Source organism: Porcisia hertigi, chromosome 27 (genome assembly GCF_017918235.1).
Source record: "Porcisia hertigi strain C119 chromosome 27, whole genome shotgun sequence".
In the NCBI taxonomy this organism is placed as follows: Eukaryota; Euglenozoa; class Kinetoplastea; order Trypanosomatida; family Trypanosomatidae; genus Porcisia; species Porcisia hertigi.
In genome coordinates, this window is record NC_090586.1 from 907,012 (window position 1) to 925,530 (window position 18,519).

The window sequence follows — 18,519 nt, forward strand, 5'->3', positions numbered from 1 at the left end:
CTTCCCATCGAAAGCGAAAAGACACACACACACACACACACACACACGCCGTAGCGCGCAAGGTGACTCCCTGCGGAATGCGGGTATGCCACCGTCTATGCGTCTCTGCCTGCCTGGCTGCAAGCCAGTCACGTTGCGGCGCCGTAAAACTGTGAATGGTTGTGTTTGCCTTCACATTTTTTTTCCATTCTTCGTGTGGATGTGGTTGTTGACCACTGTGATACAAATCACAGAGATAAGACGATAATAGCAAATTGTAATGCAGAAACATAAACATCCAACTCACCCCACCTCTCTTCCCCTGCGCGCACCAACAACCGAAGACGGATCGGCCACGGCTACTACTACCGGTAACACAATCACCTTCCTTTTGGTGGGCTTTATCCCACTACTTCCCCTCCCCCCCCACCCCAATGGCAGCACTTCCTATCTGCTGGAACGCACGCTCACACAGAAAACGAGAAACCTCACAAGGGGAAACCCCCTTCCAATTCTTCTTTGAGCAGATGCATACTTAGTTGACGGAAAAACTACGGAGACCGGCCGAGCGCTTCTCCTTGGAAAGGGCACCCTCGTGAGCGTGTGTGTGTGTGTGTGTGTGTGTGTCAGTTTCCTGTGCTCACATGACAACGCGCGCGTAGTGAAAAAGCAGAAGAGCCGCAGGAAGTAAGCATGACACACCATTCGTTGGCTCGTGTCAGCCCCATTTCCAACCGCGACACACACACACACACACACCACCCAGCCATCAAAACCAAATCGTCGCCAGGGCCTCCCTCGTCATCTGGGACCCGCTTATTGCGTTGGAAATGCCTGGCTGCACACTTGACCGAACAAACCCCAGGTGGCGGGTGAGCTCAGACAGCCCTGGACTCGGATTTGTACTTGTCACCAACAAAGTAAAAGACACCGCGCGCGATTTCGTTTGGCAACTGGCGAATAGCGAGGTGGCACGGAATCTCCTTAATCTCACCATTGCGCACCTTCCGATTTTCAAGGTACTCCGGCACAGACATGCCGCCCGTCTCGAGGTCTTGCACGATTTCCTTAATTGTGTGCAAGGCGTGGTCGTTCGCAGGGTAGTCCTGGCCACTGTCCATGTACTCACCCCGGATGAAGTCGTCCACGAGAATGGCGTTCCCGTTGCAGTTTCGGACTGATAAGGGGCGATTTTCGATGATGAGAGTGTCCTCCACTGGTCGCTTTAACCACAAAATGTTCTTTTCGTAGTAATTATCGTGGGTGAACCACTCCTTGTCGCGTGATAGATACTGCGACACCCGCACACCCATCGGGTCGATCACCCCGAGCACCTGGCGCATGTACCGCTCACTCGACGCGGACCACAGTACCACCTCCGCGTCGATGGACGTGAGATAATCCAGCAGCTCCGCCAGGTAGGGGCGAGGCACGAGGCCGGCCTTTAAGCGAAATGCCTTGTCGCCGTACGAGACGATAGTCTCATCAACGTCAAGCACAACGGTGAGACGGCTGCGGAATTGTTTCTTTCGTGGCCCCAGCAAGCCGCTCTCCACCCTCTGCAAATTTTGCATCTGCCAGAGCTTCGCTGTGGCGGCCATCATGAGGACAACGATGGTGAAGATGTAGTACCGCACGCCTCGATCCATCAGCATGCGCTGCCAATACTCGCGGAACCGCTTGGCTCCGTAGAAGCGGTCGTCTGTGTAGCCGCTCCACGCATTCTCTTTGTTGGCGTACATGTGCACGCCCTCAACGCGGCATGTGCTGCTAGCTGTCCCAAGCACGCCAGCCGCCGCCTCCGCGTATGACTTCCTCCGCGTCGGCGAGAAGGATGCGGGAAAGCATGCAGCTCCATGACCACCTGCAGAGACGGCGTAGTGCGACTGACGGTGTTGTGCCGCTTTCTGGAACAAACCACGCGGGGCGGAGCCGCCATCGCCAACGAGCGGCTTGGCGCCGGAAACATCACCAACGCGGTCTGGACGGCCGAAAGGCGACCAGCTGCCGAAGGGGGCGAACCACAGACCAGAGCCGCGATACATTGTGAATTGATGGTCCGGTAATGAGTTAAAAGTGCCGGACTAACCCCTCCAGACGGAGGGGGGAGACACGTGGGAGGGGAGGGAAGGGGGGGGGGGGAGGGGGAGGGGCGGCCGAAGAGGGATACAACGAACGCCGATAACAAGGATCCGACACACTGGAATAGAGGGATATGAAACTGTTGAGCGCTTGCCGTCCATCTAAGCGAGAATCTCTTCCCACCCACCCACCCACCCACCCCCCTCTCTCTCTCTCACTCCCTGTGTGTGCGTGTGTGGAAGGAGGAGAGAAAGGAAAAGGATGGTGATCACCGAAGAGAGTGATATCAAAACAACGAAAACGTGCCCGCTATGCGTCTCGGCTACCGCATGCGTGGGGAATGTCTATAACGGTAGCGAAGGCTATCCTGGTGGAAGGTCTCCCACCAACGCCGCGGCCTCCCCTTCTACCCTCTAAATGGTCTGAATATCAACTGCATTCCAGCAGAGAAGGGGGGCTCGGATGAAAAGAGTCGTACTCAAGAAAACATGAGAAGGGAGGCAACACGAAGTTTGGAGCACATTGTACAAACAGGGAAGGGCACACGAGCGCGGGGAACAGCGAGACAGAGCAACCGTGAACCGCTGGGGTGAGGGTTAATAAAACGCTTTCCTGTCACGGCCGCGTCTCCATTCACTCACAAGACGGGAGAGAGAGAGAGACCCCCCAGAGCGGGTGTTTTACGGCCCACGACACACACACACACACACATGGTGGCCAAGCCCAGCAGCCCCAACCCCACCGCCGATGCCGAGCCGCCCCCTGGTGCTGACAAGATACAGGTACCTCCAACGCAGGGCAGTCAAGGTGATCTGCCGCTGAAGGTGGAGGAGGAAGCGGCATTGAACCCACCTGCAAGAGTAAAGGCGTTGGTACAACCCATAGGAGAAGCAAAAGTGTCAACGTGACACCAGAGCATCTCTCCCCCAACCCTGATTGGATACTCATGGTGGTGGTGGTTAGTAGGAGGGAGGGAGGGGAGAGAGGAGGGGGGGCTGAAGCCATCCTGCAGGATGGACCGGCTGATGACCGGAATAACGGAAGCACCTGTGAAGCAAACCTGCGGGGCCGAGGCAGGTAGCGCTTGAGTCAGAGACCGTGTCCAGGCGACGGAGCCGGACAATTGCCGCAACGTGTGTGCTTACAGCTGTTGTGCACCACGCGGTGTGGATGCCCTCCTGACGAGCCCAGGAAGCGAAGGAAGTGGGTGTTGCAAGAGCGAAACCCGCGATTTTGTTTAGTCTGTGTGTGTCTGTGTGTGTGTGTGTGTGTGTAATGGCAGAATGAGGGGAGACGTGTGACACAAAAGAAAAAATATATAACGTCGTCGATTTTTTTCTCGCCCTCTTCTTCCCCCGCGCTTGTGTGTCCCCCGTTTGGCGCCATCGCGGATGGAACACACACACACACACACTTTTTGACCTCACCAACGGCATCGACTCAAGGATGGCATCTCTTACAACCGCGGTCGATATGACATTCGTCTGTGTTGCAGTCAGCTGCGCCTCCGGTATCCTCTCATCTATTAGTCTTGTGCGGACCCTCGGCATGTATCCTCCTCCGCCCCCCCCCCTCTTCCCGCACCGTGTGCTCATCACTCAACGGGTTACGAAAAAGATGATATATTTGTGGCTCACCTGCCCTTTTTCAAGCTGTCCGATGGCGATGCGGATACTGCCTTGCTCGCCACGCTTCGCCTCCACCATCGGTAGGCCATGTACGCTGTCGTGAGGTTGACCACATACAGGGAGCAGCATACCATGCAGAAATCCTGCAAGACTACGATGAGGATGAAGGCGAAGCCCACCGTGATCAAGACGCTGGGCGCACTGACCATCAAGATCAGTGACGGATGCCAGCAGCACGACATCCCCAGCATGTAGTAGAGCATGCCCACGAGCGCATTGGAGACTTTTGGAAGGCCCACGAACTGAGTGACGGAGCCGAACTGGGATAAGAAGACTCTGGTACATGAAAAAGGCCCGATATCGCAGTAGGCGCTGTATGTAATGCCAAGCTGTCTTGCGCGCTCCGCGTGCAACTCGACAGAATACGCATAACTCGAGAGAAGAAAACCAACAAGGCAAAGCCCCAACAACGCCAGGTTAAACCTGGCCATTTCTCTGCATATTCTATCACTACCCTACAGCCCCCTCCTCAGAGAGTGTGTGTGTGTGGGGGGAGGGGGAGTAAGGGAGACGGGGGAGACGGGGGAGAGAGGGGAGACGGGTACATCGGTGGAGGAAATGGAAGAGAGATGACAAGACAATGATGCGATACGTGGGAGCACACACACACGCGCGCGTTGGGGAGGGGGGGGGGGGTACAGCGGCAACAACAAAGGGATTGAGCTCTCCCTACATGGGAGTATCACCATAAGCACAGAGGTTCGCGCGGCGTGAACAAAAGCTGTGAGCAGGGACGGGAAAGGAGAAGAGGCGATTGGCGCACACACGCATCGACAGGACTCCTGCCCATTTTGGAGGTAAAATATTGGGAGGGGGGGGAGGATATTGTCTCCATCACCGCGAGATGCACTACAGCCATACCGCTAATCCCACCCCCAACCCGCCACCCATCCTCGTTCCCTTCCTAACTCTCTCTCTTTGGATCTTGGGCGACCATCCCTCTCTCTCTTGTAGACTTTACTCAGCACATCGCAGATGTGTGCGTGAATGTATCTTCACCATGAGCGTCTCCAGTTCGACTTCTACGCCTACTCATCCTCACTGAGCTTGAGAGTGTGGACGATGCGCTCCCGCAGCAAGTCCGCGTCGAGGATGCCGTCCTCCGTTGTACATCCCTCAAATCCAAGGATTCGATCAATGCATACATCGTTTAGGAAAAGCAGACAGCAGGGCAGTGTCGTCACGTGTAGCCGCTCGACCAGGAAGGGCGAGCGTTCGGCATCGATCTTCACAAACTTCACTGCCAATAGAGTACGTGACAGCTCCGAGAGGCGACGGTCCATCACCTTGCACGTCTCGAAATCCTTGTGGTAGAAGTGCACGCACACACAATCACTCCCGCCCTTCTCGCGCACGACGATGTTGAAGAACTCGTCCTGCGAGATCTCTCGGTATTCGCCGTGTTGTTTGCTGCGCCACTCCGCCTGCTTCTCTTGGTTCGCCCGTATGTGCTGCAAGCGCATCCGGCGCAGCTCAACCAACTCGTCGTCGTCGTCGTCCTCCTCGGCGTCGGCCGCATTACCACGCTCAACCTTCTCCGCTTGCTTTTCAGCAATTGGATCGTACACGGGTATGCCATTGTCGCGGACGGCCTCTGCGACATGGCGCCGGTGCGTCGGAATCACGTCGTTCATATCACGACTCTGGCGATACGCCTTTGAGTTCATCTGTTCTATGGTGGAAGTAAGGTTCTCATTGGCCTTGAGGTTGCTTGCCTCATTCACCACACCACTCGATTTACCTGAGCCTAACATGATGCCGCTGTGTGTGTGTGTGTGTGTGTGTGTGTAGGGGGGGGGGGAGAAGGAAAGGGGGGAGAGGTGCTTCAATGTTGTGCTTCCGAAAGCAAGAATGTACGTTTGCACGGTCATGAACACAAGTGTAGAGGTGGAGGAGGAGAAAGGGGGAAAAAGAGATGGGGGAGATAAATGAGGTATTCGGTACACATCACTGATTAATGAGAGCGGCGAGAGTAGAGAGTAACGTGCGTTACACACCTCTCCTGCATTTTTATTCTTCAGTGGTAGTGCGGCCGGTGCGGCGATATGCCCAAAGTCCTGAGAGATGCACTGAAGAGAAATCCCAAGTCGGCGAGGAATTAAAAAAAAAGGGGGAGGAAAAAAACGAAAAGAGCGAGGGAATGTCGCCTGGTGGTGGTGGTGGTGGTGATAGCGGGCATCGCGTTTTCATGATTGCGCAGACAATCAGCGTGTCTGTGCTCCTCCGTATTTATCATATGCGGGTCGCGTGTGTTGCGTGTTCGGCCTTTCCCTTTTAAACAAAAACGAAAACATCAGCGTTGAACACACCAAAGAAGAGAGGCTCATCCCATTTTCCCCCTTATGATGTGCAACCCAGTCACCCTCGTCCAGCCCCTCTGGGGTGCAAGAGTAAATAGAGGGCGCACAGGAATTTGGGGGGGGGGGGGGAGTGGGCCTCAATCTTCCTACAGAATAGTGGTGTTTAGCCTCACCGCAGTAAAGCAGACTCAATAATCGACCTCGGCAGGCGTTGTTCCTCCGTCGCCACACACACACACACAAGAACGACCATGACAAGTGTTTCTTATCCGGTTGCTCGTCTATTACTGTGGAAGTTATCAAGGTTTGTGTGTGTGACATCATGAAGGTGCGCACCATTGAAACAATATTGAGCCGCAGTTATTTCAAACGAGACACGGTCAAGCATCTCCTACCTCTCGCATCATCGAAAATCGCAGCAGCAGCGCCTCACACAAGATGCTGAGCACGTCTCCTCCTCCTCTATGGGTCATTGAGGCCGGCACTTATCCTTGGCCTCGACCACCACTGACTCCATCGAGTGCAACAACAGCTGCACCCACAAGTCCAGCGGCGGAGGACTTCTGCACACAAAAGAGGAATAAAAAAGGAGAAAGAAGAAAAAAAAGAAAAAAAGAAAAAAAAGGGAGAAGTGGGTGAAGAGGAGAACAGCACACAGAGCCCATCACATCAAGAGAAAGGGGGGTACACAGACAGTCCACTGACGAACGAGCACTACTGTCGCCTGCAGGCACAACCCTGCCAAACTCGTATCCCCCCCCCTGTCCTCCCCACTACCATCACCTCACAATGTTGCCTCCGCCTACCTCCATAACATGCGTGACCCACACGTTGGACACGATTCTCTCATCTATCACCTGCGGCCACCCACCCCCCCCCCTCCCCTCACCCCTAACGGCGTCACAGCACGCCAAGCATAGGTTCGGGGAGCAATGAAAGCAACAGATTATGTTAATTGGCCTCCACGCATGCAAATTATGCACATCCTCTCTCCCCCCTCCCTTCCCCCCATCCCAATGCCAGATGTGCTTACGAGGATAAAATTGTGTTCGCTGTACAAAGAGATGAGAGAGAGAATAGTGTCAAGGACAAATGACACAGACAGTGATGAAAGTGCCACCCAACAAACCACACATACATGTGTCTGTATATACATATACATATACACATATATATAAATATATATTTGGAGGGGGGGCATACGTATACTGAGCACTGAGCCCTTTTTTGATGAAACTCGGCCTTCTCCTCCTCCCCCCCTCCTTGTCGTCGTCGTCTCGTTGCTGAGAGAGAGAGACCCACTAGGGTCAAGGAGGAAAGAATAGCAGATGGGGCTCGCCTTGAACATTTTACTGCTTCCTCAGCGCATTCAGCGCACGCGAGAAGTTGTCTCTCGCCAGCCCCTTACGCACCCCAGGGGCCTCCTCCTTCACACCTAATTGCATGCCGTAGCTGTGCAGCTGTTGCCGGAAGCCCATATTTGGTGACGCACACGGGCGGCGACTCTGAACCAAATTAATGGCAGCGGTCGAGCTGAGGCATAACTTTCGCATCAAATAAGCACACACCACCGTCGGCGCACGAGAGATCCCGGCTCCGCAGTGCACCAGAACCCCGCCACGATTTTTCACCAGCGCGTTCTCAATAAACTCGAACGTACGCGCAAAGTGTGGCGTCATGTCATAGTCGGGGCGGTCATCGGCCGACAGCGTCAAATATGTAAAGTCTCCAGGGAAGCGCGGCTGCGTGCCAATGCAACAACACACGTGGGTAACGCCGTGGCTGCGCATCAAGTCACGATCAGCCGCGGGGTGATAAGAGCCGCACCACAAACCAGGGACAATCTCCTGCATCCGGTTGAGATCAGTGAAAGCAAAGCTGATCGGGGCGCGGAGGTCGCCACCCTCTACGGCTGAGCTGCGCTGCCCACCACCGTCGTTGGCCGTTCTCAGCGGCTCGCTCTTGCCCATCAACAGCACCCCCTCCAGCTCTTTTTTGATTGCCGGGTCTCCAAGCGCGTCACAAAGATCTCTGAGCAGGTGGCACACAGTCTTGCGCGCCGCGTCGAGCCCTTCCCGATCAATAGGCAAATTTGTGGCCATCATACGGAACGTCTCCAATGGTTCACGCAGCACCGGTGGCGTTACAACCCGGTTGTTCACGGAGGCGCTGGCTCCGGTTTTCGAAGACTGAGAACTCGAATGCATGCTGGTGCTGCTGCCGACTGACACAGATGGGGTGGTGGATAAAGTGTGTGCAGCGCCACCGGCGCACTGGGTAGCCTTCTTGAGGGTGCTGAGTTTCGGATAGGAGGAAATAAAGCGCAGCACACGGAAGAATAAGTCAATGTCGCCATCGGGAAGGCGTTGGAGGTTGTTCTCCAACTGGTGCAGTGGTTGGGCTACCTTGGGTGGCATCACGGCTCCCTTTCCCCCTTCCCCCCCGCCCCCCTTTGCGGCTCTTGAGAAATTTGACGAGGAGCTTCGTGTGACACGAAAGGAGGTCAGCGAGGAGCAGTTGTACCCAGCGAGAATATGCCACGTAACCTTTGTGTGTGTGTGTGTGTGTGTGTGTGTGTCTGTGTGTCTGTGTGTGTGTCTGTGTGTCTGTGTGTGAGGGTCGATGTGCTCACTTCTGTCGTTTGGCCCCTTTACAGTGACAAATAATGTTGAAGTGGGGGGAGGGGGGAGGGGGGAGGGGGGAACGACCTCGTCGATAAGTGTGTTCTAAAAGAAATAACTTGAGAGAAGGCAGGATGAGGAAGGGGGAGGAGGAGGAGGATAAAGCGAAAGGGAAACGAGAAAAGCATAAAAACAGGGAAATAGAGGAAACGTCCAGAAGTGCCTCCGTCTCTTTTTTATTGCCCTCCCGCCATCTCTCTGGCCCATTTCGCGGGTGTATGTTCATATATATACATATATATGTGTGTGTGCGTGCGTGTGTTTGTGTGTGTGTGTGTGTGTGTGTGTGTGTGTGTAATGAACAAAAAAAAAGGCGACTGGCAACACAATTGACGCAGACGCAGAGCAACCTGCAACCCCCCCTCCCCTGCTCAGCGCTCCACAAACCCTCCTCTTCCCAAACAAACACGCTGACCCTACTGCATCGGGGCGGCATCGCGCGACAACCACGCCTGTGATGGCGCCTGTGCGTCCAATCCGTTCAGCTGCCGCTGGCGCTCCTGCTCGGGCAACCGGTGGTTGAGAAAGACCACACGCATCTCCTCCGGTGACATTTCCTTGAACCAGCCGCGTGCGTTAAGGTAGCGGCGCGCCATTTCGCGATTACGCTTGTCTTGCATGAAGAGGCTCTTGGGGTGAGACGACCTCCACAGCGCATTCAGCAGGTTCGCATCCTTCAGTCCCTCCTCGAGTTGTGCGTTGGTCAGCGGAGCCATGTTTGGTCGATGCAAACGCTCAATCAACGGGGCTGACTCGAGCTCTTTCGCTTTGAGCGCCTCGTACTGTGTCATGTGCACTTTGCGGTACTTCTCGCTCTCTTCCAGGTACTGCTTCTCTGTCATACCCTTCACAGGCGCCTGGTGCGCTGTGTCGACACCGATGATAGCAATGCCCATACGCCTCGCCTGACCAACAATACGCCGCACACGCACCTCTATAGGTGGATACTCGACCTTGCCCCACGACATCTGCTTCATCTTGGCGATCTCGTAGCACATCTCTAGGGTGAGGTAGGCGCAGTAGTGTCCGCGCAGCGCGACAGGCCCAGTCTCCCCTCTCTTTTTTCGAATCGCCCGCAGCAGGAACCACGCCGTCGGCGGCGGCTCGATGCGAAAAATATACGATTTGTCAAAGTACACTTGAATGCGCACAATGAGTTCGATGTCGTCCTTGAAGTGCGGCTTGGTGCGGTCGTTGAACGCCTTTGCGAAATCCATCGCCTTCAGTCCGAGTTTTGAAAACTCCTGGCCAACCGGCGGCCCCGTTGCAGCTTTGCCGGCCTTGATGAAGAACCGCCAGTTGTGAAGGACCGCCTTATTTGGAAATTCTGGCACGACAAAGATATCCCTCGCCTTCGCCTCCACTGTGGGGTCCAGGAAACGGTTGCTACCTGGCTCGATGTTGACCGTCTTCGGTCGTGCCTTTAGGCTCCACACCGCACTACGTCGCAGCATCTCAGCAAAGAAGAAAAAACAAGAGAAAAACAGAAGTGTGCGTGCCTCTGATGCACAAAGTGTCTGTGTCGGTGTGTCTGTGTCGGTGTGTGTGTGAAAAGGTAGCAGCGACGACGACCACCACCACCACGAGAACACAACCCAAGACTCGTCTCTTCAGCGGAGGTGTTCAGTTTGAGCAGACGTAATGTGTAGGTGCGAGCACCGTGTAGAGAAATGGAGGAATGGCTGAGCAGAAACTCAGAAGTGAGAAGAAAAAAAGAGAGAGAACCACTAAACGGTCCGCACCTGCAAACCAGGATTGGGGGGAGAGAGATTACACGACTACGAAACAAGATACGGGGCGAGGGGAAGACGTGGTGAAAAAACAACGGGAACACTTTGTGACGGTTCGGTTGCCTGCCTCTGTATTTATGTATCGGTGAAGGACCGCCTCAGAAAGCGTGCATCAAACAAACACACCAAGACACAACACACACACACACAACTGCTTACCGAGTACTTTCCTCCACGAACTTGGCGTGCTAGGCGCTAGAACGCGGATCCATCGACGGCGTGTGAGAGAGAGTGAGGCGGATGTATCGAGGCATGTGGGTGAGGATGACGACAAAATGAGAAAGAGGAGAACAGGAAGAAGAAAAGGGGGAGATGCATCAATATAGCCATGAAACGACAAAAAAAAAGTGAGCTGCGTGCGTATTCGCGTCTATGCATGCGTGTGTACGTGCGTGCATGGAGGAGAAAGTGGGGAGGTAGAGAGGGGCACCGGCAGCACACGGATAGGGAGAGGGAAAACAGTTAAAAGAAAAGCTAAATGAGAAAAGAAGGTGCAATGCGCTGCGCCAGCGCCGCCCCGAACTCCCCCCCCCCCCAAACCCCATCAGACCCCTGGCCTCTCTCGCTCCACAAAGATGAGCAACGTTTCTATCACCAAAAAGGTGCGACACTACGTCGTCCATGTTGTTTTTTTTCGCTCTGTAAAGATGAAAGGGGGTCACTCTAGGACTTTAAGCGAATAAAATGAGTGAATACCTCTGCTACGGAGCTGCGCACGGCTGATCGGGCCCGTGGGAAGTCAGGCATTGCTCGCACCGCACACACCCTTGCAACACATGGTTTCGAGAGAGTTTCATGTCTTGCAGATATGCCCACCTCGTCTCCGTATTGATGTGTTCTGACTTGTGTGGGCGAAACACAAGGCACAGACGGCTCAACGTGGAAAAGCCGATCTCGTCAAAGACAGTGCTGGCGTTCACTAGATCCAGCAGGTCGAGAGCAGCAATAAGCAGACGACGAGACCACGCGTCCTGTACACACAGCGGGACTGCCGCTGAAGACTCGAACTGGGGGTCGGTGAGATTGCCCTTGCCGCGGTGCCGCCGCTGCGACGATCCCAAGCTCGGCACCGATCCCTTGACGCGGTGCTCGACCAAAGCGCACACACCATCCAAGACCTGACGAACGTCTACAATCGCCGAATGCACAGCTCCAGCCGCGTGACTGCCACTCTCAAGAATGACCATTCGCCGCTCAGCAGAGCAAGCCTGCTGCGCCGACGCCAAGTCACAGCCTCGCCACGGCAGACGCTCATGAAGGCTGCACCACTGCTGATGCGGCGCGCACGAGCCCTCGTCAGAGTCGCTTCGGCAGGGCTGCGTCTCTGACACGGATGCCGTGATGAGTCGGACTCCAGAGAAGACAAAGCGCGAGAGCCATGCCCAGTCCAGTCGCCGGTTTGGCACCGTCACAGCTGCAGCAGAACACCCCACCGCCGAGGCCCCACAGCCACACCGGCGGGTGTGCGTGGAGGCTGCGTGTATGGACAAAGGTACTTCCATCGAAACCCCTTCCTGCACAGCGTGCGCCAGGGCCCTCAGGAGCAGTCGAAGAGCCATGGCATGCTCTCCTGGCAGCAGCAGCAACAGCGACGGCGGCGAAGGATTCTCCAGCACATTTCCTTCGTTCCCTCGGTAACGTAGCGGTGACGGGTACGAGAAGCGCCGCTGTCTCATCTCATCGCCAGAAGGAATACGTGAAGTCATGGGGACATCAAACGCACACGATGACCGACCCCACGAGCAACACCCACAAGAAAGACACACGTTGACCATCAAAAGAGAACGAAGGCGGAGCAGAGACGACGTTGTTGACGGCAGCATCGGTGACGCCGCTGTCTGTGGTATTTCAGAGACCCTCCTTTCTCCGCACGAAGCGCATACAAAATTGGTCGTTGCGCAGGACGAAAGGGAGCGATAAAGCCATTGGACACGCGACTGTGGCGCCGTCGACGCCGACTCTGCAGATCGCACCCTAGACGAGATGTTTGAAGCTGCGCTCAGAGTACCAACAGACTCGGACTTTCGCACGACGATATCACCTGGCCGCGGTGAACTCGGTGGCAACAGCAGCGCCTCCACCACCACCGTGTTGGTCGGGGATACCTGCGCCGCTGCGTCACTCCAGGCGAACCGATCGCGAAACGGATTCAGCAGCTGGGGTGGATGACGTGGTGTGAAAGCGCATGCGGCGCAGCAATAATAGAGCGGCCTCTCTCTTGTGCCTGACTCACCCTCGACGTCTACTGTCGCGCCGTCGATTACGTTGATAGTCATGCAACCGTCATGCAAGCACAGCCATCGCGTAGTGCGTGGGATATGTAATAGGGCGTCTAGTCCGGTGAAAGAGGGAGAGGCGCCATCCTCTGTCGGCGATCCCTCCACGCCACCGTCCATCACGACACGCGTCACTTGTGTCACCCACCACCACCAACCGTCGGACAACGCCTGCCGCACCTCCAGCGGCCACGTCAACATCGCCTGACAATGCCAACAATGAGGCATGCCCACACGACTTCGCGCATTGCACGAGGGGCACGCCTGCATCAGCCAGGGCACCGCGATAAACGGCGCGGCCGCGTTGTACTTCTCCGACAGGTACGGGAAACCAGGTGACGTCGGAGGCGATGACGACATCGCCATCCACGTGACACCTGGGGCAGCAGTAGCAGAAGTGAGAGGCCGGCCGGCGCCGCAGAGTTCGCAGTGGGTGCGTGTCCAAGGGTTGAGCGCCGACGTGCACTCCACGCACCACCACAGATATAGTGAGTGATGCCCTGCAGCGACAAGGGCTCGAGAGCCAGCGCCGGTTGCACAGGCAGATGAGTGTGGAGTGGAGTTGGTCGGCGATGACACGGCGCAGCTCTTTCCAGACGGCTCGCAGAGCTCTCGAATGCGCTGGTGAAGCGCACCACACAGTTCGCACCACGGCAGCATGCGCGCCTCGATGGACCTGGGACTTTGTCCACAGCACGCACATCCTCGCACAGACGCACCACTGCTATTGGCGTCGCTGACTTCACCCGCCGCGCTGGCCGCCGCCTCGCGCTTCTCTGGATCGGTTGCTGCTTGGCCGCAGACACGGCAGAAAAAGACATGTTGAGGGTCGTTACTGGAACGGCAGTGCGTGCACGTCCATCGCCGCAGAGGCAAGACGCGTGCGATGTTGGCGGAAGCGGTGAACCGACAAGCAGCGCGACCTGTGCCTGTGACGGTGGCAGCAGCGGCAGCAGTGGTGAGGTGCCTACCTGCGGCAGCCATAGAGCCTTCTGGCAGCTCACCTGCGTGAGTTGGATGGATTGTCGAACTGCGAAACAAGGAATCTGGAGATGGCGGACATGACAGCAGAACATCATCGCTGCTCTGAGACGATAGCGGTGGCACCAGCGCTGTCCCACAGACGTCGCAGTTTAGCCCACCATCATCTCGGTCGTCTGCAGACGATGTCAAACATCCGCACACGCGACACTGCAGCAAAACTGTCGACAAGGCATTGCAACGCTTGCAGAGTCGTGCATACCGACTGTTCCAGAGGTGACATGTGCTGCACTGCCAAGGATGACGCTGCTCCTCCTCCGCCGCTCGCCGGCACTCCAAAATCACGCGGACGCGATCATGCAAAAAGCCAACGCTCCGTCCAGAGAGAGCGCCTGCCTGTTGAACACTGCGAAGATGGCAGCCGGTCGGAATGATGACCGCTGTGGCGGCAGAGTGCAACATCACCGAGCGCAACAGGCGCTCGAGAGCCTCCAAGGCAATGCGCGGCATCAGGCGAAGCGTGTCCAGCGCGTAACGCTCCGTGAAGCCAGCGTTCCACACACGGCAGCACGCGGGGTTATGCCTATCGCGTGGTCTAAACGACGCATGCTCGGTGTGTTGGCCGGAGGTGGTGATGCTAGTGACAGGTGAGATAGCAGCCGCCAGGGGCACACACAGTCGATAGGCGAGGCCCTCCGACCTGGAAACGCCTGCGTGAGGGCTAAACGTGTCGCTGGTGGCGCAGTGGCCAACAGCAGACGCATCAACAAGCATGTACAGAACCCCAAGCAGCCACACCACCGTGCGCGCTATCCGCACATGACTAACTTCTGTGACAGCGTCGCCGTTGACGGTCGATGAAGCACCTATAGTGTCCGATGGCGTCCTTGACGCCGGAGGAGTTCCCAGCTGCACCAGACGCGACAGCAGCAGTCGAGCAACCGGCAACTGAGGATGGCCATAGAGAAGCCTCGTCGTCACAGCACAGAGGTACCGATCCGCGAGGGATAGCTCCAACGACATCGCAGAAGGCGCTGGTGAGGCCTCAACACCGCCGTCGCTACTGCCTCGGCCCAAGTACGGCGCCACGCACGACGCCCAGAGCTCCACGGTCTTGGCCAGAAGACCCTCATGCGGTTTTTCAGCGAGATGACAGCGTAAAACGTATGTGCAAAGCACCGCTGCTGTGCGAGTGCGCGCTTCCGCGGACGTACACGGCTGAGGTAACGAGGACGGCAACGCAGGTGGAGAGTGTGCAGATGTGTCGAAACGTCTCTCTCTTCCTCTAGAGGCAGTCGAGGGGAGCGCAGCGTCACCATCATTGCCGTGGGCAACATTGGCAGTGGCGTCAGAGGATGCCAAGGTGAGGCCTCGCACGACTGCGTGAAGGCACAATGGCAGTGGAACGGGTAGCGAGTACAGAAGCGCGTACAAGGAGTGCAGTCGCTTACGCAGCTCTGTCGGTAGCGGCACTTCCTCTTCCGCTGCCCTGTCGTCGGTATAGGTGGCAGGCGTGTCAGGGGAGGCCTTCGAGGTAGGAAGGGCTATTGACCAACACTGCTGCACCAAGGCGGCTGCCGCACCCTCTATTGCCTCCAAGAGCAGTTGGCGCACAGCATTAGCACTGGAGGAGAACAAGGAAGGAGGGGATGCGGAGGTAGCGGCCGACTGATACGACGCCGATGCGCCTCGAACGGCTGCATTCGAGCTCAACAGTGATTCCAGAACCCTTACAGCGACGCTGTAGTGTCCACATTGCAGCAATGCCCGCCCGACCTCCCAGCTAGGCCCCATCGAAGGATAACGAAGGTAGAGAGCGCAAATCTGCTCTGGCGTTCCCCAGCGGGCAAGCACCTTGGCACTCAGACGAAGGCCCTCCCGCAGCTTGGCAATTAACCCAGCACGAGTGCGCGGTGTGAGGTATTGCTGCAGCACAGACCTACGTGCAGGGGTGATGATGTGGGGTATATCATGACCCTCTGTCGCTGCTGTCTGGCCTCGGACGTTGCCACACGACTCGGCAGAGTGGCACCCACTGGCAAAACACCCCGTTTTATCACTCTCCGAAGCCCCCAGCACGGTGAGGTGCAGCGCACACTCTTGCTGAAGCCATGCCAGCTGATGCAGTAGAGCCTTCTTGCTCAGACCCTCGCCGTCCACAGCATGCTCGCTCACGTGGCCGATCGTGATAAGGGTATAAGCGTCAAAAAGAACAACCTCTCGCCACAGCATCGCACCTGCCTGGTGTCGTTGCGCGAGGTACGCCGGTGGCGAGTGATCACGACGATGGCGCCCATTCTGAAAGGCTGACGCCATGAAGCCCTCCTGCAAAAGCCGCCCTGACAAAAGGCGGCACCGCAACTCCGCTGCGGCCTCCATCGAAAAACAGTGAGTTGAACCACCAGTGCTGCGATGTCCATCATCGTTCTCGCATGATCGTTGTTGCCGCTGCTGTGATGGGAAGGCCTCCGCGACTGCAGCGCACGGGCCAACGCACCCGCTCACCATCGCATACAGCTGCAGCAGCGGCTTTAGACGACGATGGCGCTGCAACGAGCTCGTAATGCGTCGGAGGCAGACAAAGGAGCCCACAGCGTAGAACTGCATCTCCTCTAACGTGGTGCGCGTCGAGCTCAAAGACGCCGGCGCCTGCGGTCGATTAGACTTGGACCTGGCCGAAGAGCGCTCATTGCGCCTCCATACACTTGCGTCTTCGCTGAGCTCGACAATCGCATCAACAGCACGGGCACAGCCTCGAACCATTCCACTCACCACCAGTTGCCAGTAAGGGTGCCACGTGCCGTTCAAGTCGCTGTTGCACTCAACTGCCACCTCTGCGATGCCACTCTCTGCATACCACTCTCGCAACCACGACTCGCAGGTTTCCCTCCCCAGGTTCCTCCTGCCATCCCTATCGCTAACATACGTCTGGGCCTCCGTAGCATTGGCACTCTCGGCGTCCAGCACGCTTTGCCACAGTCCAAATGTATGCGCTCTCGCTATCTTTCCGCGCTCCACTGAGGCGCCTGTGCCGCTGCCAGCCGCTACACTTCCTTTCCATGCCTCAGAGGGTGTTTGCGTGAGCTGAAGCAGCTCGACGCTTTGCGTGGCGCACACGCGATCGGCGGCGGCGGTCATCCATGCGCTTGCCGTCGACCAGCTGTCAGCGCTGTCACCAGAAGCCGCCTGCGCCAAGGAAGTCAAATGCGAGGCCGGCCATCGAAAACGGGTGGTAGTGTAGCAGTGAAGCAGCCACGGCACACAACTGCACCAGGTGGTCTTTGCTACCGAGCTGCCCTCCGCATCACTCTTCCAGCGGTCGTGTTGCGCTACTGCAGCTGCCGCTGCTTCCACCAGCCTGGAAACTGAGATCACCACCCCTGCATCCGCTGCGGCAGTCAGGACGTGGATGAGGCAAGTCAAGGACTGGGCATCGCGCTCGTGAACACCGCACAACGCTACAAGCTCGGCGACCACACGGACCTCCTCGAGGAAGAATGCGGTGACCTCCTCACATGATGCCTTTTCGAGAGGGACAGATGTATCGCACCGCTGGCATGTGTCCTGAGCAGCCAACCTCTTGCAGACGAGCTCCATCACATTTAGACGTTGCAGCACACACTTCACGACGTCGCGCTGCAATGGCAGGAGCCACGCCTCTTCTGCATCCGTTGGCGTCGCCATCAGCTGCACTGGGGCGCGCCTCTCCCTTGATGATGTTCGTCGCGGTGGGCCACCACGACCTGGATGCGCAGCTGATGTTGACGTAGCGGGCACGTAAAGGGGCCGGGGTCGATCTGAGAAGCGGCACGCACGCAGGAGGTCTCCCAAAACGCGAACCTCGCCGTGGAGTCGCCCAAAGCCCTCCTTCTCCTGTGAGCACGGTTGAGGCGGCTGCAGGAATGGCACACGGCTGGGCATTGGTGTAGGCATGGTCATCACGCCTGAACAGTGTGTAATGGCTATGGGCGAAGGGAATAAACTGCTCCGGCGCAGGAGCTGCAGAAGATGGAACAGCCAAAGTGCCAGAGACGCCTCTTCGACCACCTCACCGGCGCGGCGGCCGCTGTGAGTGGTGGTGAAGGAGGAAACGAGCGCTGCCAGAGGTAGGTGGGGTTCATCACCGTTTTGTGAAGAGGGCGCGCTTGATGGGAGAGCCGCACTACCCACTAGCAAGGACGCCGGGTCTGCAGTACCCACCACCTTCGTCCCCTCCAATGCAGCACTCAGGCGCAAAGCTGGCGTCGATGAGGGTGAACGAGGTAGATGCGGAGGCGTAGCCAAATGAAACCCGTTGGGTCGAGAGAAGCCGCCGCCCATGCGTGGCTCTTGCCAAGCGGGATAAGAGAGAAGAGGACTCAGGGCATGAGGCCTCCTCATGACGTTGAGTGTGTGACCCTTCTCACGCAGTTACTAAAAAAAAAAGCTCTGGAACCTGCGCAGATGAACACATAAGCAGATGCACACGTGATAGACACTACAGCGAGGCGCTAAAATATATACACGGCTTCTCAACTCTGGAGCAGCAACCAGTCTTGGGAGGGAAAGGGCAGCCAGGGGGGAGAGGAGGATGGGTGAGTCGCGCAAGTAAAATAGACAGCGATTGATTTTCAACGGCGGCGCCTCTTACCTAACACCCTATCTATTCTCGACTCTCCTTCCTCCTCCTGCTCCCTCCCTTGTCGCTCCATACGGGGCACCAAACACACCCGCTGCCAACGATGTCGTGTGTGTGTGTGTGT

The 18,519-nt window shown here is 56.9% G+C and overlaps 6 protein-coding genes across 6 annotated transcripts; all 6 read right to left on the reverse strand.

Annotated features, from left to right (window-relative positions):
• Positions 1 to 857: 857 nt before the first annotated feature.
• JKF63_03397 (uncharacterized protein) lies at positions 858 to 2,024 on the reverse strand (the record flags this gene model as incomplete). The annotated part of the gene is made up of 1 exon (XM_067899400.1): positions 858 to 2,024. The coding sequence occupies one exon, from the start codon at positions 2,022 to 2,024 to the stop codon at positions 858 to 860; it is 1,167 nt and encodes a 388-aa protein (XP_067756190.1).
• A 1,670-nt stretch (positions 2,025 to 3,694) lies between these two features.
• JKF63_03398 (uncharacterized protein) lies at positions 3,695 to 4,180 on the reverse strand (the record flags this gene model as incomplete). The annotated part of the gene is made up of 1 exon (XM_067899401.1): positions 3,695 to 4,180. One exon carries the CDS (start codon positions 4,178 to 4,180, stop codon positions 3,695 to 3,697), a length of 486 nt encoding a protein of 161 aa, XP_067756191.1.
• Positions 4,181 to 4,777: 597 nt separating this feature from the next.
• Positions 4,778 to 5,503, reverse strand: JKF63_03399 (uncharacterized protein; the record flags this gene model as incomplete). The annotated part of the gene is made up of 1 exon (XM_067899402.1): positions 4,778 to 5,503. The coding sequence occupies one exon, from the start codon at positions 5,501 to 5,503 to the stop codon at positions 4,778 to 4,780; it is 726 nt and encodes a 241-aa protein (XP_067756192.1).
• A 1,895-nt stretch (positions 5,504 to 7,398) lies between these two features.
• On the reverse strand, positions 7,399 to 8,466 carry JKF63_03400 (uncharacterized protein; the record flags this gene model as incomplete). Its single annotated transcript, XM_067899403.1, has 1 exon — positions 7,399 to 8,466. One exon carries the CDS (start codon positions 8,464 to 8,466, stop codon positions 7,399 to 7,401), a length of 1,068 nt encoding a protein of 355 aa, XP_067756193.1.
• Positions 8,467 to 9,146: 680 nt separating this feature from the next.
• JKF63_03401 (uncharacterized protein) lies at positions 9,147 to 10,184 on the reverse strand (the record flags this gene model as incomplete). Its single annotated transcript, XM_067899404.1, has 1 exon — positions 9,147 to 10,184. The coding sequence occupies one exon, from the start codon at positions 10,182 to 10,184 to the stop codon at positions 9,147 to 9,149; it is 1,038 nt and encodes a 345-aa protein (XP_067756194.1).
• A 1,037-nt stretch (positions 10,185 to 11,221) lies between these two features.
• JKF63_03402 (uncharacterized protein) lies at positions 11,222 to 18,157 on the reverse strand (the record flags this gene model as incomplete). Its single annotated transcript, XM_067899405.1, has 1 exon — positions 11,222 to 18,157. One exon carries the CDS (start codon positions 18,155 to 18,157, stop codon positions 11,222 to 11,224), a length of 6,936 nt encoding a protein of 2,311 aa, XP_067756195.1.
• Between the last annotated feature and the right edge of the window lie 362 nt (positions 18,158 to 18,519).